Genomic DNA, 24,010 nt, shown 5'->3' with positions numbered 1-24,010 from the left:
GAAATATGGAAAAAAAAACCAAATAGTTGAGTCAGTTCAGAAACTGGTACACTTTCCTTGGTCGAACTGGTTTGATAAAATCACGAATAGTCAAACAACAAAAACAACAACAGACAAACAAACAAACAAAACAGAAACAAACAAACAAACAAAAGAAAACCAGCTGCGTGTTTGATCTTATATGCCAAAGCAGCTGAATTATGTTCTTTCAGTTTGCTTATTTTTCTGTTGTTTTGTTTGTGTTTGTTTGTTTGTTTGTTTTTTTATTTTTTGAAGGTAAGCGAATGTTTCTACGAAACTAATTATAGAGAAATTATGATGAACAAAAACCAAAAGACCTATCGGCCGCTGAGAATTCATCGATCGCTCCCATATTTTTTGTTTCAATACACCAAAACGTTTGCAAATCTCCACAACACCTCTAGATGTGCCTAAAATCTAAAAATTGCATGAAATATCTGCTTCACTAATTGCAAACCTTTGATTTGACACGTCTCTACCCATATTAATGCCAAGTAAGGCTAATTTAATCGATTACATGAACAAAATCAGACATAAAATCAGAAAAAAAAAATGCCCGTAACAGCTACGGTTGTACGTACATTGGAAGGCATGATTGAGGTTATCTGATAGCGGAAAACTACTCTAAACTTGCATCAAAACTGAAATGAAAAACCTAAAACCGTACTACTGAAACCGAAAGACCGATAATTTTGAGTGCTACAACCAGAAAACCGAAAAGCACAATGTTCCAATCGTATGAGCTAGGGGGAACGAAAAGGTTACTCTTAATTCCATTTTGTAGATGAAATTTGAAATAAGGATTAGTCTTTCTTCACAGCCTTTATGTATAGTCCGTACCTCTTCAGAGTTCCTCTCTAATCATCGATCGTCGATCCAACCGTCCAACAACATACTTGGTGTCGTGACATCTATGAAACTGAGGGAGAGGGAATGCATTTCAACTGCAGTGATATTCGACAGCATAGCGCCGGTTTTTGAAAAAACGCCATATTAAATGGCAAAGTTCAAATTTGCTATTTGGCATTTAATTACATACCTGTTTTGCTACAACGCATTATTTATCACTTCAACCATTTTCGCTCGCTACGCACCCTAATTTCATCTCATTTACGTTGCGCAGATTACTGTCTGGGTACCCCGGTAGGGAGAGTGATGTCATTTTATTGGTCACGACATGTGCAGATAAAAACAAAGTGGGCCCCTCTAGTTTATCGAGGAGGCACTATTGTTTATCTCGCCTTCCATCAACGTGTAACATCATCACAAGATGAGGTCTCATATTACTTGCACGCCAACATGACCTAGAGGCATTAAATTTATATTATACCGATAATGGCTGGGCTTTCGGTTTCCACTGCCAAACGAAGCGGTAAAGATTTTCCTGATCAAGTTCTCAGCTCGGACGATTTGGAAGAAATTCGTCGAACTTGGGACGAGGAAGAGAGCGAGGTGGAAGAATTTGTAAACGATTCCAAAGGTCGTCGTCAAAATCTCTCCTCGTTGATTTCGGGAAACGCGAGTGCTTCCTCAAGCCATGGAGTGCCAACGTACTCTTTGCACTCAGTGCAAGTGGCAAAGAGTCTCTGTCTGTTTGTTTGCTTTTTCGGATTGGTGAGCTTTTAGTTATGAATATAGTTAGTGATACTGTATAAAATAGTTTAACCGAAGACTGCTGACGTGTGATCCCTTTCGAGTCCACAGAATTTACTCGTAGGAGAGCGCTTTGTGCACAGGCAACCTAATTGACATTAGCTACTGATCCAGACAAACAGATCCTTGGGCTTATCTGATTCCTCCCAAAGAAATTTTGTCTACTCAGCAAAGTTGATTATAAAAGATTGAAACAAAAACCAAAAAGATTAAATATACAGATAAATCAATGAATGAATTTTACCATGGTTTGGTACATGCAAATGCTGCACTCTCTATTCTAGTCATGGTAGTTTGCCTCAGTAAGAGATACTGTGATCCACAAGTTAGATGGCTGGACTGCTACTGATTTGCTTGAATTTGAGGTCCAGACTGGGTCAATTGAAACATGCATTCTACTGTCACTATGCCTGTCTGTACCCCAAGTGAGGAAAAGGGGCTAATGCTTCTCTTCACACAGGGGGAGAAGTAACTGGATGAGCATAACAGTTCTGTTTTTTTCTCAACAGGGAATATCTGTGGCCATTTTGGGACCCACTTTGATAGAACTAGCATGTCAAGCTCAAACAGAGTTGGAAAAAATGTCATTTGTGTTCACTGCTCGGGCCATTGGCTATCTGATAGGAAGCATTGTGGGTGGTTGGTTATTTGACAGGTATAATGGGCATTTGGTTTTGTCCTTATCATGTGTTTGGGCAGCAGTGATGATGTGGGCTCTGCCTTACGTTACCAGCCTTACTGGTCTTCTTCTTGTCGTGGTACTTATGGGCTTAGCCCTTGGATCAGTGGACACTGGTATGTAAACATTTTTATGATTCATAATACTGTAATGATTTGATGTAGTGCCCTAGTTCCAATGAGTGTTCCCTCCCTAATAAGGGCCCCTATTTTAATAAGTACCCTTACTGAGTATTAAGTACCCTCATTCCATTAAATGCCTCCAATCTGTTTCAGTGATAGCACCACTAGAAACCTGCACATTTTGAGTTCAAACATGGTTTATCTTCCTTTAATTGCTTACAAAAGCCACTGACCATAAATATTGAGAATCTGCCCTTAGTTGCATGAACCTTTTTCAAAAAGTGTTCCAAAAAGTCCTAATTTGCTTTGCTTACTGCAAAAAATTGAGGAGTTCAAAATATGCCTATTGACGGCCATTGTCCCCACTGTAAAACAGTGAAAAATCATGCAACTTTGGTAACTTTGTATGACACAATGCAAGGCATTGCTGCTTTCAAATGGTTATTATTTTCTTTGTAAAAATATAAATCTATTGTCATGTTCTTACCTTTTAAGTCTTCATATTGACCTCTTGAAATAATGGACTTGGTTTCATTTTTGTAAAGGTAAAATGAAGGTCAAGTTTGTAGGCCTATGGTAAGGTCTGCCATATGTATTTACAAATCATAATATATATTATCCTAAAGCTTTATCCTTGTGGTTTAATTCCTCAAATTCCCTTTCTTGACCTGCCATAAACAACATGTCCACTGGTTGAAAAGAGTTTTGGCTATAATAACAAAAATGCAATGCGAAAGGCACTGAACAGCTGTCACAGCCTATTTAAAGGCCATTCCTAAAACCTTATTACCAAAACAGTGGCCTTTATCTCAGTCTTAACTATTATGTTTGTGTGAGTGCACAGTTTCTTCATTGGAATGATCTAATCTTAATATCTTGCAACAATTGCATGGCTGGTTGTTATTAAGCCAGGAAGGATCCAGGGACAAAAGATCCTTTTGAAACAAACCTAAACTAGCTTTGTTGTACATTTGTGTCATTTCTCAAAAAAGAAATAGGTGCCCTGTCCATAATGAGCACTGTGTTGCAAACAAGCACCCAACCCTTTAGGTACCAAAAACAAATAAGTGCTCTGGGTGCTAAATCAAATCATTATGGTATTCATTTATTTTTAAACTATTTTTGAATGGTGTGCAAGTCATTGAGACCTGCATGCATGAGGGAGAAGTGAGTTTTTTTTTTAACTCATGCTATTTTGCAAATAGTGGGTTGAGCTCCAATGGAGTCCTGAAACTCTCAAATTGAGTAGAAATAATGCATTTTTTGCCCTTTTTGGGCCAAATGGCAATAAAATGTATCCTGCTCTTATTCTTGTTACCCTTGAAAATTCTGTTTAATCCAGCCATCATGAGTTATTTATTCTTGACTTAACCCTTTCACTCCCAAGATCTAATTAGTAATTCCCCTTACTATTTGCCATACAGTTCTTATGATGTTAGTTCAGAGAATTTGGTATTGGATCAACTAATAATCCCATAATTGATATTCTTCTCTATTCTCATCACCTGCCTGCTTGATATTGTATTGATATTGTAAGGAGAAATTCTGTCTTGGTCACTTGTGGGAGTGAAAGGGTTAACACTTTGATCCCTAAGAGTGTCTAGTATCTAATTTGTCCTTATAATATCACCGTTAATTCATACATTAAGGTCATGATAGGAAATAATAGGAAATAATCACCAAATAACAAAACTCTTGATTGGTACACAAATTCTCCTTATCAGCTCCTTAGGAAATGTATAGAGAACAGTTTGGAGAATATGCATACTGATGTTAGGGTGTAAAGGGTTAACTATTTGAATTTTACTGTGTCCCACAGTGACCCTACCTTTTTAAGTTTCAGATTTTAAGGTAAAGGTCTTGTTGAAAATATTCAAGGAAATGAAATAATTTTTGGTTACATTGTATAAGCATTTTGTTTTCTATTCTGCTTGTTACCTGATGGTGAAGAAGAAATTGAAATGACTTAATTTGAGCTAAAATTTACTAGTGGTAAATATGCCGCAGACTATATGAGTGAACATTCAACAATTATTCCACAAGTTTGCATTGGATATGAGATGATAAACAACCAAGGAGGCTCATAGGGCCAAGTTTGTGGTAATCATCTCATATCCAACAATTTTGAGTTGAATAATTGTTTTATTAAAAACACCCCAAAATAGAATTAAATCTTCCTAATTTAATTTTGTAAGAACAAATGGAATGTTAACAATATACAAACACACTTTTGGCTTAGCTTGTCTCCATGCACAAAAATTGTCTAATGGCTCATAATCCATGATGGCTAGGCCAATCAAAACTCTTGAATTACATTATCTAATGATCCAGTAATTGATAAAGAGTGATAGACCATCAGCTCAGAGCTAACATTGCCTTGACTTAATTTAGCCCTTTTGTGATAAGTGAACCACACTTTATGCATTTCCTTTTACAAGGAAATTTGAAAGAGTTGTGGGCAGCTATTGTACTAATACAAAGAAAAACACACCAAAAATAAATAAATAGATAAATAAATAAACAATAAGCAAAAATAAACTAACAAAGAGACAGACAAATCTGTCAGTGATCTTCCATACACAGGCTTTTATGATGTAAAAACATCCATAAATTATCTCAACCTTTACCCCCCTGAGAGTGACTAACATCTAATTTCATCTTACAATATCACTGGTGAATCAAACATAAAGGTTATGAGAATAAAGGAAATGATCAATGTGTGAAGAAACTTTTGACTGATTAATAAATTCCTCTCGACAATACAATAGGATATGCACAGAGAGGATATGTACAGAGACCAGTGACTTACATCTAAATTCATCTTACAATATCACTGGTGAATCAAACATAAAGGTTATGAGAATAAAGGAAATGATCAATGTGTGAAGAAGCTTTTGACTGATTAATAAATTCCTCTCGACAATACAATAGGATATGCACAGAGAGGATATGTACAGAGACCAGTGACTTACATCTAAATTCATCTCACAATATCACTGGTGAATCAAACATAAAGGTTATCAGAATAAAGGAAATGATCAATGTGTGAAGAAACTTTTGACTGATTAATAAATTCCTCTCGACAATACAATAGGATATGTACAGAGAGGATATGTACAGAGACCAGTGACTTACATCTAAATTCATCTCACAATATCACTGGTGAATCAAACATAAAGGTTATCAGAATAAAGGAAATGATCAATGTGTGAAGAAGCTTTTGACTGATTAATAAATTCCTCTCGACATTATACAATAGGATATGCACAGAGAGGATATGTACAGAGACCAGTGACTTACATCTAATTTCATCTTACAATATCACTGGTGAATCAAACATAAAGGTTATGAGAATAAAGAAAATGATCAATACGTGAAGGAGCCCTTGATTGATAAATCAATTGCTCTTGACAATACAATAGGATTTGTACATAGAACGGTTAGGAGAATCTGCATGCTGATATTAGGGTGTAGAGGGTTAATCAAAAGGGCTCTTCTCCAACCGCTTAAAATAACTCTTTTTTATTATATCACTGACAGTACCCTTTGTCAATATGAAGCGAATCCAATGTTCTGATCGGCTAACCGAGCGATCAAGATGAGCCCATCGTGCCCACTCGAGATATACCGCTGAGATCCCGTGCACGACAGAAAATTCCTTGGAGTGAACTTAAAAAAAAAGTTCGTAGTTTTTGGACAGTGTCGGTGGTAGAGTAAAGCGGTAGAAGACAATCAAAGTAGAGAAACATGCAAGACTCTCCAGATGGCTTTCTTTTCCGTCTCTCGAAATAAACATGTCATTCTTTATTCTTAATGAATCGAAGCTTTTTTCTAAATAATAAATCCTTTGTTCTGTCAAGATAGCTGGATAATAGCCTCTTTTTTGGAGGGCGTTTTATGGACCTCGACTTCGTGTCGGTCCGTAAAAACGCGAAAAACGCTCTCGGTCAGTATCCAGCCATATTGACCTCACACTTGGTCAATAACATTTATAACTAATGGTACCTCCCTCTAGGACGTCATGTGAGTCCAAGTGCCAATGCAATGCTCTCTTGGTTATGTTTTAATGTTTTTCCATTGCATTTCAGGTGGCAATGTTCTCTTACTGAACACGTGGGGTAAAAAATCAAGGCCTTACATGCAAGCTTTACATTTTGTATTTGCGTTCGGGGCATTTGTAGCCCCTCTTATAGTGCAGCCCTTTCTTGAAGATAGAACAACGAGCTTAAACAATACCGCTAGCAGCACTAATGGCACAAACAGCACAAACAGCACCATAACTGAAAACCTGGTCTGCAGCAATCAAACTGGCGAGAGCACAATGCCTGTCACGTGGGCCTTTTGGCTCGGATCTATTCCACTCGCTGCAACTAGTGTTGGATTCATGGCTTTTGTTCTGGTTAAAGCCTGTCATGTACAAAATATACAGACTCAGAATGAAGATACTTCTAAAACCAACCAGGGCAGTGTGATGTACAAAGTGGTAATTCTGTCCCTATTTTCAGCTTTCCTCTTGCTCTACGTGGGCATGGAAGACGCCTACGGAGGCTACATTTTTACGTTTGGCGTCACAAGCGAGCCGAGATTGTCCGACGACAAAGCCGCGTTCCTTACGTCCGCGTTCTGGGGAAGCTTTGCCCTGGCTCGGCTGGCATCTGTACCCTTGGCAAGATACTTGAGACCCTCGAAGATGATATGTCTTGACATGATTGGCTGCTTCATAGGATCAGCAGTGCTGGTCTCGCAGTTCACCCATGGCCAGTGTGATAGATCCCAATCCACAAAGCTATGGACAGGAACAATTATTTTAGGCGTTTCTATGGCGTCGATTTTCCCTTCGGCTATAAACTTTGTAGAGTATTTTGTAACAGTTTCGGGTAAAACAGCTTCTGTTCTTTTAGTTGCGTCAAGTTTTGGAGGTATGCTCGTTCCTTTAGCAGTAGGGCACACAATTGTTGAATCGTCTGTAGGACCGTGTTCTCTGATGGCCTGCTCTCTCGTAATCAGCGTGTTGTCATTTGTAATATTTTGGTTGATTAAGGGGGCCGGGCGTTATTTTAAGCGTCATGGGGACGGATTTGTGGGGATGCGTTTTCAAGCGAAGCAGAAAAATGATGAGGAGGTAAGAAAACGCCAACCCGACGAAGTTTTGCAACTTCTGGAAGAGAACAATGAGAGATTCAATGGCAGTCAGGATAGAGAAACTTGAGGCTTCTTCTTTACAATGTGTAGTTTTTTTTTTTAAAGTAATATTTTAAACCACCTTTAGATTGTGTCGAAAAAAGCGACGAAACCAAAGGAACCAGAAATAAATGACAAACAACATTAACATCGCCATAGGCCGACGAGAACTCATAATAGCTCTATGTGAATCGCCTCAACAGGGAGAAATTGTTCTTCGCAGTTGTTTCAGTATTGTCTCCGATTGGTTAAGATGGTTTTAGTGAGTATCCTAGATGAATCAGAGCGCGCAGCGGAGGAAACGCAGTGCAATCTGGAAAAAATTGTCATTATGTATACGAGACATTGTGCGATAAAATTTGTCACGAGTTTAAAATAAGTTGTTTCAAGTTTCTAGGTTTTTGGACATGCGATTTCACAGAATACACTATAAAGCGTGTAATAGACTGGGATATCCATCCAAATTGACTTAAATGAGTAACACCAAAATAAATGTACCTAAGTCACCTTTTTGACGTTCTTTGTTGTAACTCAGCGTATTCTAACAAGAAGACAACGAAATTACAACTCCGTCATTCCCGAATCGGAAGAGAATATTGGTTTATTAGGCACTAAGTCTTGCGAAATAAATAATTTAAAACGTAAACTACTGATATCTCGTCTAAGTTATTTACAATAATATCGCAGATGAAACAGCTTCAAAACGATCCAATTACCCTCACCAGCCCGTGTTAAGGACTGGATTCTATTTAAAAAGAATACCAGGGATGATTTAACACTTTCAGCGACCTGAAGATCGCTGATAATAAGCACTCTGAGACAAAATTTCATGTCATTAAAAGAAGGCAGTCATTTTCTTTCAAAGAATTGAAATGATCCTAATCTAAAGTGGTGTTTACGCGTTTGCGAAAAAATACTGGGGTTGCGAACAAACTAACAGCAAGGTTTACAATAGCGTGCAACCAGGCCCTTGTTGTCAGTGCTTAGGCACGAGCGTTTCTCTGCCCGCGGGAAAGTATGATGCTCATATGTTATTTTGAGCAACCGGAGTCGGCGACTGATTTAGTAGGGGTCTAGCACTAAAATTAGCATCAGACTCCCCACAAACCTCTCCCTGGCTCGTTTCATATCTTCCCGAGGTGAAGGAACGCGCGTCTTACAACACTTATGATAAAGGCCTACTCGAGAGCTGGGTTCACAGATAATTTTAAACCATTGGTACAGACATCGTTTGAGATATAGCCTGAAGAAATTCAGAACTAGTCTGAACGGCTAGATTAGTGACAGAGATGGGGAAGGGTCTCCTACAGAAGAAGGGTGGGCACCCCTCGGATACCCGCATCAGATGTCCGCCGTCGTCAGATATCTCGTCGAGGACAAAAACAACAGCGCTAGAAAAATATGGCATAAATTACTTGAAACTCAATTCCATTTAGAAATAAAAACAGTGGGAAATGAGTTGATGATAAAGATATGATTGATAAGGTTGGGCCACCACGACAACAATTTTTAATATCCACTCCTGTTATTGTGGTAACACTCTCTTCTGTTGAGTAACCAAGCCTCTAGCAGTTGGGTATTCCGCAGAGTCCGATGAACCCAGCTGCTGACTGGTAGATGGCGGGCCTCTACTTTTTCGCCTGAGAGAAATGAAAAGGAGATCATTTACGACACATTTTTGAAGGGGAGAGGGCAAGATACTGTCGAGGATTAGAGAAGGAAAGGGGAACTGTGAGTGCAACATGCCATACAGTCTGCATCGCGTAGTTTTACAAACAATGTCACATATTCCACTGAAAAAAAAAGAATGATGGGAAAAACGAGTATTTGACAAAAAAAGTTTAAAATAACGCTCTCTAAGTTAGTGGTACTCTCGAAACCCACTGCTGGAATTAAATTAGGGCATCTTACCCAGTTTTAGGTCGCTCGCTATGATCGGGTTTGTCTCTTCTCTTTGACTTCACTTTAGTTTTACTGAGAAGAACACTAGAATAAGAATGAATGAACATGGAAATTAACAGCGTCTATCTCTGGAAAAGTTCAGGCTATCACAAAGATAACCTTCTAAGCTTTATTGTCAGAAGTAGGTTTTGTGTTTTCGTACAACAACATGGCCATCAGTTTCATTTCGGTACACCAGTGTACAGTTGTAAGTCTCCTGACAACTCAGTGGTTCTTTGATATGTTACGCAACGCTCACCGTAAGGACTCTCTAGGGTAGTTGCTGTGTTGCAACCCAAAAAACGGTTGCGAAGAAAACTACCAATATGGCCGCTATTTCACTACTTTGGAGCTTCAACATGGCCACCGTCTCACTGTTATGGTATATCATCAGGACCGCCATTATAATTGTTTTAGTAAATGAACAAGACCGCCGTGAGGTCATGTGAAAGAGCTCTCTGCTTTTCTTTAGCAGCGCGCGAACACCGATTTAACTTTAGGATTTATCGACAGGATTTAACTACGGTACAAGGTGTTGCAGCTTACTCAGCATCGAGTGTGAGATCTTCCTCATCCTGTAAAGCCGCATCCAGAGCAGCTTGAACCTTAGGTGCCACAGCAGGCCCCTCATAATCCCTGGTTGTCCTGTTGGGCATGTCCAGCTCGATCATGATAATGTTCTCGGCCTTGAAAGAGAGAGACAGAAGATGAATGTAATCTCAAGAATTACCACAAGATGACAATAGCAGTCATCAGTTAACATTACTTCAGTCAATACATTGAGCTGACATTTACCTGTCGCCTTTTTATTCATACGTTATTTGGATTTTCCAATATTTGTGAAAATTTGATTTTCCCGTTTAGTTGCGTCACGGATTCAAGGATAATTTTCAAAGGAGAAACAATCAGGATAGCAAAGAAATATACCAGTTGTGGATCCAGCTCTAAAGGCTAGTTGGGAACTAAAACATTGGGGGAGGGGAGGGGGGGAGAGGTTGAGGAAGCGGCCCTAACCCCCCTGATCACCATCATGAAGTTGTACCTTGTATCGCATGTGACCACCCATGGCCGCCGCCATTTTGGCATATTCAGTAATAGGTCGTCTGTTGCCCACGGCTGAAACCGGTCGTTTAGCCATGGCTTGCTGGCTGCAAAGTGCAAAATAAAAGCAACCATAAAAAAAAAAGAACATAAACTTGGAGAAGCCATCCTCCAGACATGCGCCATTATGCGAGGTCATACACCACGAAGATTTTGAAGACGACACCTCATCGATCTTTCTTAATTTATTTTGGGAGTCATGGGTATGACAGAGTTCGATATGAGCCGCGAAAGATAAATGAATAAATAATAATAAGTAAATAAATAAATAAATAAATAAAATGATATACGCTTATGCAAACGTCACGACGCCAACAAGATGGAATTTGTTTCCTCGTCAAGCTGGAGGAATACGTTAACCAACTGAGAGATGGAGCCACTGACAGTTTGGAGCAGGTCAGTTGAGACAGGGACAAATGGATTTGGGACAACTGAGCCGGAAACATGAGCCTTTATACAGCTCCGATTTCTTCGCTCAAGAATCGAACCCAAAAGCGGGAGTCAATTTTTCGTACGTGACTTAATCAAATTACTTCTGAAAACAATCTCTGGCGGCACCTAGAGTTGCAACGAAAGTTTCGTTGATAAAGAACATTGTGCAATAATCATCCAAAAGTTATTCACCTGCCGTTCTGAGAAGAAGATTTCAACTGCCACTCCTCCTTTTCATCGTCATAAACCGCTCTATTAGTAAGTTTGACTCGCTCGTCAGGGGGAATGAAATTCTCTATTATCAAGGACCTTTAGAGAAGGAAGGCCAACAGTTAGAGAATGGTTCAAACATCTACCAAATATGATTCAATTTCCCAATTATTGGTGCTGATGAAAAGTGCCTACAAATCTTTTTGTCCTCCACAAGGACTGTGCATTAAGTTTCCCTTTATCCAGAAAAACTCGTTCTCTGAATGCATCCGCAAATATTACCTGCGTCTCATTTTCATTTGGACCCTCTTTCCGTGACAAGCGTCCTCACAAATATCTTCGCAAGAAACTGTCGAACCATCCAATATTTCCTCAGTCTTTTCCCCTACTCGAAAAACTTCGCAATGCTTTCTTCTAGATGTCACGCAATGCAAATCACGCGTGACATTTCAAATAAAGGTTTCGTAGGGGAGCTATAGGATAGGATGCTTTTCCATAAAAAAAAAAATAAAATAAATTGTTGTGGAAAACTTGCTGCTGTGTAAATGTTGCTTACATTGAAATTGCCCCCGAAACGATGATTTTGTGTCTAGATTCTAGTACATTTGCTGTTTCACATGAGACAATCACAGCGAAAAGGGGATTTCATGGTCCAGCTTGAAAAGTCTTCGAAAACGAGCACTTTAGTTGTGGTGTATGTACATACAGAGTAACTCACTTCAGCTTCAGCTCCCTAGTAAGATCCTCCTGAGCCTGTTCCAGTTCCTGTCTTTCCCGAATATGCGCTTCTTGCTGGTCAGCGATTTCAGAGCGGATGGTCTGTAACTTGCCAAACAGCTATTGGAAAGATTTTCAACATTCAAATAGGAAATTTAGATAAGAGCTAAATTCATCCTCTTCAGTGTATTTTATCCATTTATTTAATAATAATGGTTTATTTCGTTTTCAATTTCCCTCCAGACTCTCCGTTAAACGTCTGTGATCGTCATTTTTCAGAGTGACGTAAACTACTGCGCTGGTCGGGATACAAAACTGATAAGTGCGTATCGCGGTATGCGGTCGAAATGACGCCAGAACAGCGCATTTATTATCATTACTTTTCTCCTTTTCTAAGTTCATTCTTTAATCTCAATGTCTTCAAAAACGTATTGATAATAATGTATTCCTCTCTAAAGAAAGAATCCTATAGAAAAACTGAGGCGCCGTAGTCTTCTTTTTCACAAGTCATTTTATAATCAGCACTTAGAAAAAGCCAAATGAATAAAGGGGGTAACCGTGATGCTGCGTCGAGGCGTGTTACAATATACTTTGGTTTTATCAACTAAGTTGATGATGTAAATTAGCCACCGTAAAGAGTTCCTGACATTTCGAGGGTTATCCTTTCCTTGGAGTGAATGACGAAGGGCGAACGCTTGAAACTTCAGCTTTAGAAACTCTTTGCAATGGCCAATTTACATCATCAACTGCTGAGTTCATAAAACCAAATCATCATTTAAAATCAGACCCGTCTGACCAGATTCTGCTGTGAAAGCTGGTGCGTGACTTTAATACCTACCCCTGTTTGTGTTATTAAAACAGATTTACCTTTTTCAGTTTCTTTGTTTTGCTGTCCACTTCCTGTTGAAGAGATGTGTAATTTCCCTTTATTTCTACTGCATCTTCTTCCTTTTCATCTAGCTTTTGCTGTATTTCTCTTTCGCGGCGCTGAAAATAGACACGCCAGAAAGCAAATGTCAGAAAAAGAAGAAAACCGGACACCTCGGAAAGTCTTGAACTAAAAACAATAATCTGCGAGATTGGGTTTGACTGAGAAAATTGCCTCATTATCAGCGCCGGATAGAAACGCAAACCAGCGTCACTAAACGTCAACCAGGTCTCTAATGCCAGATCCCCGTCAAATTTCTCCCCGATTCGTCTTAAATCTTCCCGCGGGCGGACAAACGCGCGTTCGAAAGCGCTGTCTATGCTTCTAATAAGGGCCTATTCGCACGCTAAATTGTCGTATTTAAAGCCGGCTGGTTGTTAGCAAGTTCAGCTGTTCTTTAGAAAAAGATTCGAGCATGATGAAGTCACATTTCGAACCAGAGCAGTGAAATATATAAATTAGTCCTCTACACCCTCGCATCGGTATCTATATTCTCCACACTATTCCCAACACACTTCTTATGAAACGAACAAAAGACTCTGTTTCACAATCAAGAGCTTCTTCAATGGACGATTATTTACTATATTTTCATGACCATTTGATTCAGCAGATACGTAGTCCAGTAAAGCAGTATAAAGCAAGAACCGGATGATGGCAACATTCAAAATCAGAGGTCCCGTTACTGAAAGTCAAGTTGGTTTTTCATGTGAAAAACGATTTGGCCGATGAAACAAACAACACGCACGAAAGCGACTTTTTCATACTCAAAACAATAATAATAAAAAAAAAAAAAAATTATTCCGTTACAGCGGTAGCGCGTGACCACTCACTCATTCTCAGTGCGTGAGAGAAGACATGTATTTTTACACCCACGAAAAGATAAGAGATGAGAGAGAGGGAGAGGTTTTGACGGAAGTGTGGAACTTGGTCACGTGGACCAAGTCCTCGTACTTTCCTAGTCGCACGCTATTACAGCTGTATAATTTTTACTGGAAAGGAGGGAAATTATGACATAATTACAAGCGCTCCTGGTACCATTTTTCTCTTGACACTCCATTCGTTTTCCCGTTGAATATAAAACCTACCTGTTGTTCAGCGATCTGTATCCTTTGTTCCTCCAGAGCTCGCTCTTGTTCCGTGGTTTTGTCAACAATGCTCTTACCCCCGACCAGTAATTTACTCTCCATCATCTACGGAGAGAGAGGGTCATGTTCTTAATGCAACATTACCATAATCTTAGCTAAGCGATATTAAACAGGTAGTTTACTGGGCCTCCTATTCTCCGAGCAACATTACCTCACTTTTAGCCAAATGACATTTAACAGTCGGCTTACCTTTATTTTTGATTTCAGACCTGCCTGGGCCTCCTGTTGTTTTTTTAACTGCTGTGCTTTCTTCTGGATTTCACCCATAAGCTTTTCCTTTTCCTACAGGAAAACGAGCGTTGCTTCGTCATATTATTTAACTTATCTGTTTTTAATGTATCATTGAGGCATCACAGTCTTTCTAGTGTATCAAATATGTGGGAGAGAGGTAGACAAGACGGATCAATATCAGTATCTGGGCTACCGCCCACTCACCCCTCCCCTAACTCAACAACAGTCAATTGACAACAAGCTAAGGTTAATGTTGGGTGTTGGGTTGGGGGAGGGGTGGGTGGGCAGTTGCCCAGATACTGATATTGATCCGACAAGACAATAAAAACAAACCCACACGACTCAATAAAAAAGACTCGTAGAAGCACATACCTCTGCCATCATGCTGTGATTTTCTTGGAGAGCTTTCTTATCCTCTTCAAGCCTAGCCTGCTCCAACTTAATTTTATCTTCCGCACTCTGCTCGCTTCCTTCCTCGCCTTCTTCTTCTATTTCTTCAGTTTCACCATTTTCTTTCTGTCTCCTTCTCTTGATTTTCTTAGATCCCGCTCCACCACCACCTCGTTTTTCCAGTTCCCTCTTTAATCTACAAACAAACCAGACAACTTGAATTGAACAGTGCTATCTGCAGAAAGAGACTGCGTGAATTTTTATATCATTACAAATGCGCTATTGACCATGCGCGAGATTGAAGTGACTGGATATATATGTATGAATTCATTGGCCGAGCGCAAAATAAACGAGGCTAACATTCTCCTATCTTGACCAAACAAGCTTGGCTAATAAATGATTTATAATATTGCAAAAATACTTTGTTTTAATAAGAATCAAGAGTAACTTTATTATTTTCGAGCGCTAGGAGAGATAGCTAACTGTGATGGCGCGTGCTCAATTTTAGTCGTTTTTCTTTGTTTGGACTGTTTTCTGCCGCTTTTTGCGACTCCATTGCCCAAACTATCCAAAAATGACGAACTTTTGTTTGTTTGTTTGTTTGCCTCATCTTCCGTCCTCGGATAGCCATCAGGATACAGGATTCGCCTCATCATGCCCGCGGGCGCTCCCAGCTATATAAGACATCGAGATGATGTGCCATAATGCGCTCAATAATTTCACATGGTTTGTATTATATCACCTTACGATCTCCTCTTGAAATTCTCTCAACAAAGCATCCTTAGGATCTTCATTAATCTTCGGTTTGTTTTTAATGTTCTTGGCCCTGTTTGCATATCTGTGACCAATTAAAAAGTCATCAATATTTCAACAAATGAAAATGAATTGAAACGGCTAAGCGAGTCTTGAATTCACAGAGTTAAAAAATAGTTGTTCTTTCAAGCAAACGAGACTGTTAAAAAGATCTAGAAAAGACATCATTTATATCATTACTATTAAAACGACATACCTAAGTGTTGTGATTGTTTCCTCAAAATTATAACTTGCTGGACCCTAAATGACATAACAAAATTATCCGGTGACCGCTGAGAATGGTTACTCTGAATTAGTAAACTTAGAGAGCAAGATTACTCTGCGCAAATAGACACGGCACATTTCCGCATGCACCGTTCGAAAGTATGAAAACACATCCAGCTTTCTCGGTTTAGTTCTGAAAAAAATGCAACTTAATATGCAGTTACCATTCAAAAAGTAACCTAAAACAAAATAAAATAAAAAACAAAAACAAAAAAACTTACAATGTTGGCAACCATTACCGTACGTGCGTTTCCCCCAAGCGAATCTGTTCGCATCAGAGAAATAAGAGGAATTTAGTGACAAAGAAAAAAACTTTGACCAACGAGGAATCTTTCGCAACTTAGTAACTCTTAGTACATATATTTACCTTGCAGCAATCTTGTTAACTTGGAATCTCTGTAAGGCACATGAGTACTTTTTCCATCCACCTACAAAAAAAGTCGTTAATCTGCTAAATGTTCCGGCATGTCATTTTGCTGCACTATTCCCTTCAGCTTGCACAATAAAATACTGTAAACAACCGAACAAGGCAAACTTCTTCATTTTTAATCTCTTTCTACCAAAAAGCAAAATATTAAACAGATGTTTACTTACTAATGCAGATATCACATTGCCAAGAGCCGAGAGGGACAGGTTGATTTTGGTAGCTTCTTTGAGTCTTTCACCCTACCAAAAAAAAAACACAACAAAACAAAAATAAATAAAACTACATTTCGCTCCCGACGTGCAAAACCTTCTCAGGATTCAAGAGCTTCAGAATGCGCCATACATTCACAAACTCAACACACTCTATTAAGAAAAGCAGGTTAGGAAAGAAAAACCACATTTCGCTCACGACGTGCAAAACTTTCTCAGGATTCAAGAGCTTCAGAACAAGGCATACATTCACAAACTTCACATACCTTATTTAGAAAAGCACATTAGGAAAGAAAAACCACATTTCCCTCACGACGTGCAAAACTTTCTCAGGATTCAAGAGCTTTTGACCGTATCATACATACACAAACTTCCCAAATTTTGGTAAAGCAGGTTAGGAAAGAAAAGGAGTGGACCTGGGTCAAATCAATTTTTTTCTAGCGCATTGTGAACTGGGCCGGGTTGTTCGAAAGGGGGTTCACATTAATCTAGGATTAAAAGTTAACCTTGGCTTTTATTTATCATGTAGAAGAGCGCATATAAGAGCTAAGATTTTGTTGGAGTATATCTCATTATATATCTCGCAACTAACTGGAAAAAATCCCTTTGCAAGGCTATTAAACTAAAAATAAAATTTACGCTAATCCCAAGTTAGGTTAATCGTGTTTTGAATAACCCGGCCCAACTGGGTGTTAGCTTTTAGTTCTTACCGTAGCTCCAGTCTTCGTCTGCCTCTCACTGCCAGCCAGATCCACCATATTCAGTTTACCAACACGGATGTGGTTTTCACCATCTGCACCGGGCTGAAAGGAAATTTAAATCCGTTTAAAGTTAAATTCAGTTATAACAAGAAAGTAGTCTTTATGAAGATCAGGATGAATTCTAGCATTTCTCAATTTTCAAACAAGGAATGCACTCTCTTTGTTTAACAACACAATTATCAAATAGAGTGCTTTACCAATAAGTTTCGTAAGACCAAACCCAAAGTAACTAGAACAGCTAATCAGAAAAAAGTGAGATACCTTTAAGAGCCAATGAAATCTCAAAGTGAAAAACAACCAAACTGCCTAAAGCGCGGGAAGACGCGGGCGACTAAGTCGTGATTGGTTTTAGTTTTGCATTTGATTGGTAGAGAGAGTGGTGTGAGTTTCTAGACTAATCACAGTGCGAAGTAAAGCAAACCAGTGCAATCACTCTCAACAGTCTATTGAAAATGACTCTGTTAGCGATTTCAACTTTTTGGAGAATGGAATATCGACTTGATGAGGGTTCGATAAATACCGGAGACGAATATCAAGTAGATAAAGAACTGTTCCTTTTCGAAATTTGTTATGGAGATTTATTTCCTATTTGATGATCAACAAACAGTTTTTTTTTAAGAAAAAAAATTTTCCCGTGTTATAATAGACATAATTACCTCACTGCACTCAATTGTAATGATGAAGATAGCGTGAGACCTGGATGAATGTTCGTTCATGTTGGTTGCCCTTTTATTTTGAAAGGAAAAAAATTAAAATAGAGAATTATAAGCCAAGAAGGAAAAATGACAACTGAGGATGAAAGAGATTAGAAGGGATTAGAAAACCCGCGAGCAAGGTCTCGTGTTTAGGTTCGACCTTCCGGCCTCTTTAACGGGCACAGCCGCCTTAATTACATCATCGACAGCCACTTATAGAAAAAGTCATTGACACCAATTGCTTTATTCTGTCAACTTAACAAATTCACACTAAATTTTTCGAGAAGCATACACTGTAAGATTAGGTAACTTTTCTCTATGAACAAAGCAACTTTTCTCGTCTGAATGAAAACTACATGTAGCTGGGGCCATGATACTATAACATGTATAAAAATAAAACTCCCAGTTGTCTTTCTTCTTTTCTTCTTGTGTGCACAAAATTATACCACATTATTACAACACTAACCCCACAGCTCTATTTTGGTTGCCCACGTTCATCACATGTTCAATCTCTTTTACACTTTTACATACAAACGACTGAAGATCCTATAACAAACAAATCAACACACAAAAAAGTATATTCAAAGAGTGTCACTAGGAAATTACTCCTACCAGTAAGGCAACTAATTAATTGTTCTGATCAAACAGTGCTTTAAGTTTTCTAGATGTGAAATTGGTTTTCATAAGGTTTTTGTTACCAAATTTAAGCTCATGAATGGCAAATGCTGTACTGGACCCAAGTGGTCCATCCAGCATGAGCTAGTCCCAGTTTCTGTTGCATGGAGTGACTAGGAGTATTACTTCTCCCCCCTGAATGGGATGCCAGTCTATTACAGAGTAACCCCCCTGTATTTCATCAGGCTTTGCTGACAATTTGCCAGTACCCATTTATACTTCTCGGTGGAGAGAGAGGCATTTAAAAGAAAAGTTTCTTGCCAAACAACACAAGAAAATGACCAGGCCAAGTCGCAAAACCAGAACTCTAGACGCAGAATCCAGCACATTAACCACTGAGTGAGTAGTCCTTTCCAACCAATCTTAGTAGTAACAATAAGATATTGTAAGAGCACAAGAATAACCCCTATCCACCCACTATAGCAGGCAGAAGCTGATGCACTAATAGACCATTTTGCAGTTGTGTACTCAGTTGCCAAGCCTCTTATTTGGATTGAGGCTGAAGGTGACCGTATTGTGATAGAAGCCAGTATCTAGTTAGCATGATAACTCAACAACTTTTGTGTCATAACAAGGTCACCCTTAGTCTTACTTCTGTTCAAAGGCTAGGCAACCAAGCACACAACTGTTAAATAGACTATTGTATGTTGTCTGCTAGATGTATGCTAACCTTGACATACACCCCAGTATCTGGTCTCTCCTTAAGCTCCAGTCTTCTTGACTGATCCTTTGATAATAAATCTCTGATATCTTCCTGAAGAAGTTGTTAAACATTTAGCAATATCAGTTCATTTGCAAAGCCATGCGCATGCACTGGTAATTACTACAATCAATAAATCGTTTTACACTTACATACTTAAAACTACAATCCCCAACACATCCCCCCCCCCCCACCCCCTTTTCCATCAAGCCAGATCATCCCATTCTGGCACAGGTATAGCAAACCTGTTTCATTCTTCTTTCTCTTACTTTGAACCATGATATACCCCCATCTGAAAGTTATACAATTGCAAAGAAAATTTGAAATTTGTATTTGCAGTGTAAGTTGAATAAAGCCTGAAAATAGGCCATATGAAAGCTACATTTTACTGACACTGTTGCAAATTGTTTGGAAAACTATAGCTGGCCTGTGAAGACCCCATGGTTACAGCTGATTAGTGTCAGGCGTACCTGGTAAATTTCAAGGTATGATGCCCTGACCAAGTATTGCTGATTCTGTGTTCTAGCTATGTGAGTAAAGATGTGCTCGAAGGAATTTGGAATCACTCCTCGCAAGATTGGGTCTGATCTTACACCTAAAGACCAAAGAAAATGAACTGCAATTATAGTTATTTGAATCTTTAAACTTGCAAACCAACTTACAGCATTCTGAAATAATTTGTTGGCATTATATACAAGTAGAACACTATGACATTCAAAGTATGAATGGTTCAAATATAACTTGCAACATTACCTTCCATGGTGAATGTTTTTCCTGTCCCAGTCTGTCCATAAGCAAATATTGTGCCTGACAAGGGAAATCAGCGAGTTACATAATTAATCCCCCAACAAAAAGTCCAGTTCAACCTCTGATCAGGGTCACCATGTTGTGATCCTATATTCTCCCAGTATCTCTTTCTACCCAAGAGTTAATCCCGCAATTAGGTTCTCACATGTGCTGATGCAGGAACACCTCCCATGCTCAAGTATGCAAGCAAAGCTACCTAAAGAGAGGTCTGCGAGGGGTCTGGCACAAGGAATGAGAAACTACAAGGAATACAGTGCATTTGTCTAGGAATGCATCTGATTTCATTTCTCATACTAGTCTAGCTCTCACAAGCTGGCTTCATTTGCCAACTTGAATTGTCTCATGAGCATTAAGCTGCTCCTGTCAGAGCTCCGATTAGAACCCACTCACAGCCTATTCAGAAGCACAACAGAGTACTTGCCAATAGTCAGGGAAAACAGATGAAATAGACAGTGTGGGGTAATATGTGAGGGGATTGCATGTGACACAGGAATGAGCCTTTGCTCAGTAACCTGGTCATTTTATGCCACAAACTTCATCTTTTAACTTTAACTTCAGGTAACTACTAAAACTAAAATATACCCTGCCAGGTTGGACAGATGGTCTACTATTATAAAATGTATTTTTAGTCTGTCACAGAAACCTGAGAAAAATACTTTAAGGTGGTCAATTATCAACAAACATCCATTAAAAAAGAATACTAAGACACTTTCACCAACAACACTCCATTACCACAATTTGCTTATAAGAACAATCCTATCACATAAATATCACAGACAATAACTGAAATTAAAAACTAACCATTATATCCTTCCAGTACAGAGTCTACTAACTGTCTGAAGGTTTCATCATAGAGATCAATCTGTTTTGAACTACATGAAGAGAAAAAGGGGAAGTTACAGCTGGAAATTAATTTTTTTTTCTTTTTCTTTTTAACTCTTCTTAGTTACCCTTTAACTCCCAGAAGTGATTGACATGTAACTTCTCCCTTTAATATCCACACATTATCCAACAAACAGGTAACAAGAATACTCAAACTTATCAGGTAGAAGTTGTTATCTTGATCAAACACCAAATTCTCAAAATTAAATTATGAGGAAATGTGTAGCAGCTAGAGGGGAGAATTAACAATCAGATCTTGGGAGTCAAAGGATTAATATCTAGTTTGCCAATCACACTCTCCATACATGTCACTGTATGAGTCATGGGCTCACAAGCTCACAAATTTGAAAATCCCCCCCAGTTTGACCTTCTATTCAGCATTGGCACTATTCAGTACAGTACTGTGCAAAAGTAATGCAAACACATCTTGACAAAATTAGACTAAATTCCTAGCTTTTCAACAAATTCTTGACCAAAATGGAATTTCAACAAAATTTCTGCAAATTTGCAAAACACCTATTGTTTTCAACAGCTCCAACTTTCTGCAAGATATTCCTTGTTTATGCAACTAAAACTGTAGAGCAGAAATTCATTCCTCAAACAAAATTTTGTTTAAAAAACCTCAATCAGACTTTCAATCAAATTTTCGCTTGAACTTTAGACAAAAGATCCTTAGAACAAGAAATGAAATTAGCTTTTTTTATTTCCATTACTTTTGCACATTACTGTAAATTTTGTTTTTAAGCATTATTTCTCCCACATTACTTCCTTATCTTTACAAATACTCTAAGTGCACTATTTCTGATGTTAATCTCAATTCTATTCAGATTAGGTAATCAAATGAAAAACAAGATTTTAGTTCTAGGAGACAATGGATGGCATGAGCCTTAAATAAGCTAATGCCAAAATAAAAATGGTTTAAACTTACTTCCAGTCATAAACTGAATCATAGGTGAACATTCTTGGCACTTCCTCTTTTTTAGCTGGATTGTTGATCTCAATTGTTCCTTTCTTCACATTCATCTCAATTATCCTTAAAAATATAAAATCAAGAAAGTGGTTGAAATATAATTAGGTATCAATATTACCATCTAAATGATTCTTTCACAATTTTGACAGGTTAACTTATTTTTGAAATAAATCTAAATGAAATCTCTCATTCAAACAACTAGCAATATCAAAATAAAAATTAAATAAAATAAAAATGACAATTAGCCATTAGCCAGGGTAAAATGATTTTTCACTTATTCTTTGGAAGGTTTATCAAACAGTGGAATGCCCTTCCTAAGGAGATACATGTAGATGCAGGAAGTGTTGAAGAAGAAAAGGAAGTTTTGTAAAGTAAGCTAGACTATCCCTAGTTAAAAATTCTATTTCGAAAGCTAATTTCTTATTTTATTCCAGGAGCATCTGTGGTAGAGATAACTTCCTAGATTTCCTTTAATGTATTTTTGTTTATAATAATCACCATGATTTGAACTTGAGTTATTGATAATAAAACCCTTTTATTGCTGTTTGATTTTGAATAATGTGTAATACTCATCACACATGTTCTTATCATCAAATAACTTTTTCCCACCTTTGATGTCCTTGAGCTATTTCCTTCTGGTTCATTGGACGACATCTCACCACCACCTTCACTGACTCACCCCCTTTTTTGTTAGACTATGCAAATCAACACAACAATCAACAATGACTCACTCCCTTTTTTGTTAGACTATGCAAATAAACAAGTTAAAAAAGATTTCCCATTTACTATTTTTCGCTCTGAACATGGTAGATATTCTACTTTCCGCCAAAAATGCTCAAAGAAGGTTCCAATTTATTTATTACTGGTTCAGAGTCAATTGATGTGCAAACTAAACTCACTTACATTCAAAAAGTGTTGATTGTGAACTACGATTCATGCACATAATATGTTGAGTATTAATTCAAACATTCAACGATGAAAGAATTTTCTTTTGAGAAGGCAAACTAAGGAGGTAATAGAGACCCCGAGTTTTAGCGTAAAATGTCGAAACTTTGGCTTCTAAGCTTAACAACACCTGCACATAGTAAAATTTGAAAAATACCGAATAAGAAAATAGAGACAACTTCGCATTATATTGGTATCGTTAATGTGTAATTAACCCAATAGTGAAACCACTAGTGAGAATCAGACTGAAATCCTCGGACATCCCTGACTCAACGGATAAAAATAACAAAATCACAAATTGTAAATCAGATCAAAACCGGTGATATATTTCAAAAACAGTTTACATTTCATAACTCACCATGGCGACTGTGAGTAAGCTGGATTTCGGCTTGTTTCCCGAATAGAGCGTCTACAGGTCAACCTTATCGCAAAGTCAGTTAATTTTTCATATTTTTTCCACATCAACAAATGCTATGAAAAGAAGCGGATCCCGGTATTTCTCGGATATTTTCCAGAGAGGAAGCAAGCAAGCCGCCATCTTCTCTGTTTTAGTATCAAGTCCCTCTCGGTCTATATCAGAGCCGTACCCACTCTACCCAGTCCTTTTCGGAAATATTTCTCGCCTCGGTCAGACGAAAAGGCGCGCAAGTGTAAGTTACCCGACCAGAGGCAGGTTATCATGCCTACTATTGAAGAAGAGTGAAGTCACATGGTTTCCAAAGGTTTCCAAAGGTTAAAGTCTCGCTTCTCATACAAGCCGTTTCGCTTAACACTGGTATTTTTGGCATTTTTAGGAGAGCGCCTTTTCTGTTGGCATTATTTTCTCACATTCCCCCTGCAGGGAAGTAAAATAAAATGCGCTACCTGAGAAAGTAAGATAGCTATGATATTTCACAAACGGAAAAAGACTACTAAAAAATGAAAATAATATTTAAAGGCAGAAAAAATTCACGTTGAATAACGCTCTATTTCCTTTTCCATCACTTCCCAAAGAGAAGGTGTCATTTGATTTTTGAAGTGACTAATAGCACTGAATTGTTCCCTAGTGATGTCGGTCTTGAGAGCCGAAAACTTTCTTCTCGCAAAGCACCTCCTTCCATTCATCAATAGC

The 24,010-nt window shown here is 38.3% G+C and overlaps 2 protein-coding genes across 2 annotated transcripts; one reads left to right on the top strand and one right to left on the bottom strand.

The window, feature by feature from the left end:
- The first annotated feature begins 1,163 nt into the window (after positions 1 to 1,163).
- LOC113668433 (sodium-dependent glucose transporter 1A) lies at positions 1,164 to 8,302 on the top strand. Its single transcript, XM_027184333.2, has 3 exons — positions 1,164 to 1,635; positions 2,184 to 2,469; positions 6,564 to 8,302. The coding sequence occupies exons 1-3, from the start codon at positions 1,357 to 1,359 to the stop codon at positions 7,682 to 7,684; spliced, it is 1,686 nt and encodes a 561-aa protein (XP_027040134.2). The 5' UTR covers positions 1,164 to 1,356; the 3' UTR covers positions 7,685 to 8,302.
- On the bottom strand, positions 8,229 to 23,478 carry LOC113668430 (kinesin-II 95 kDa subunit). The gene is made up of 25 exons (XM_027184328.2): positions 23,258 to 23,478; positions 22,564 to 22,649; positions 21,913 to 22,017; positions 20,904 to 20,974; positions 20,049 to 20,102; positions 19,766 to 19,890; positions 19,266 to 19,349; positions 18,387 to 18,466; positions 17,882 to 17,951; positions 17,175 to 17,267; positions 16,423 to 16,494; positions 16,196 to 16,256; positions 16,050 to 16,093; positions 15,761 to 15,804; positions 15,494 to 15,589; positions 14,734 to 14,947; positions 14,320 to 14,412; positions 14,071 to 14,175; positions 12,925 to 13,044; positions 12,059 to 12,177; positions 11,323 to 11,439; positions 10,640 to 10,745; positions 10,144 to 10,283; positions 9,568 to 9,642; positions 8,229 to 9,296 (listed from the first exon to the last, which is right to left on the bottom strand). The coding sequence occupies exons 1-25, from the start codon at positions 23,258 to 23,260 to the stop codon at positions 9,182 to 9,184; spliced, it is 2,292 nt and encodes a 763-aa protein (XP_027040129.2). The 5' UTR covers positions 23,261 to 23,478; the 3' UTR covers positions 8,229 to 9,181.
- Positions 23,479 to 24,010: the final 532 nt, after the last annotated feature.

This window comes from Pocillopora damicornis, chromosome 3 (genome assembly GCF_964200805.1).
Source record: "Pocillopora damicornis chromosome 3, jaPocDami1.2, whole genome shotgun sequence".
NCBI classification, from domain to species: Eukaryota; Metazoa; Cnidaria; class Anthozoa; order Scleractinia; family Pocilloporidae; genus Pocillopora; species Pocillopora damicornis.
This window is presented reverse-complemented; position numbering and strand designations above follow the sequence as displayed.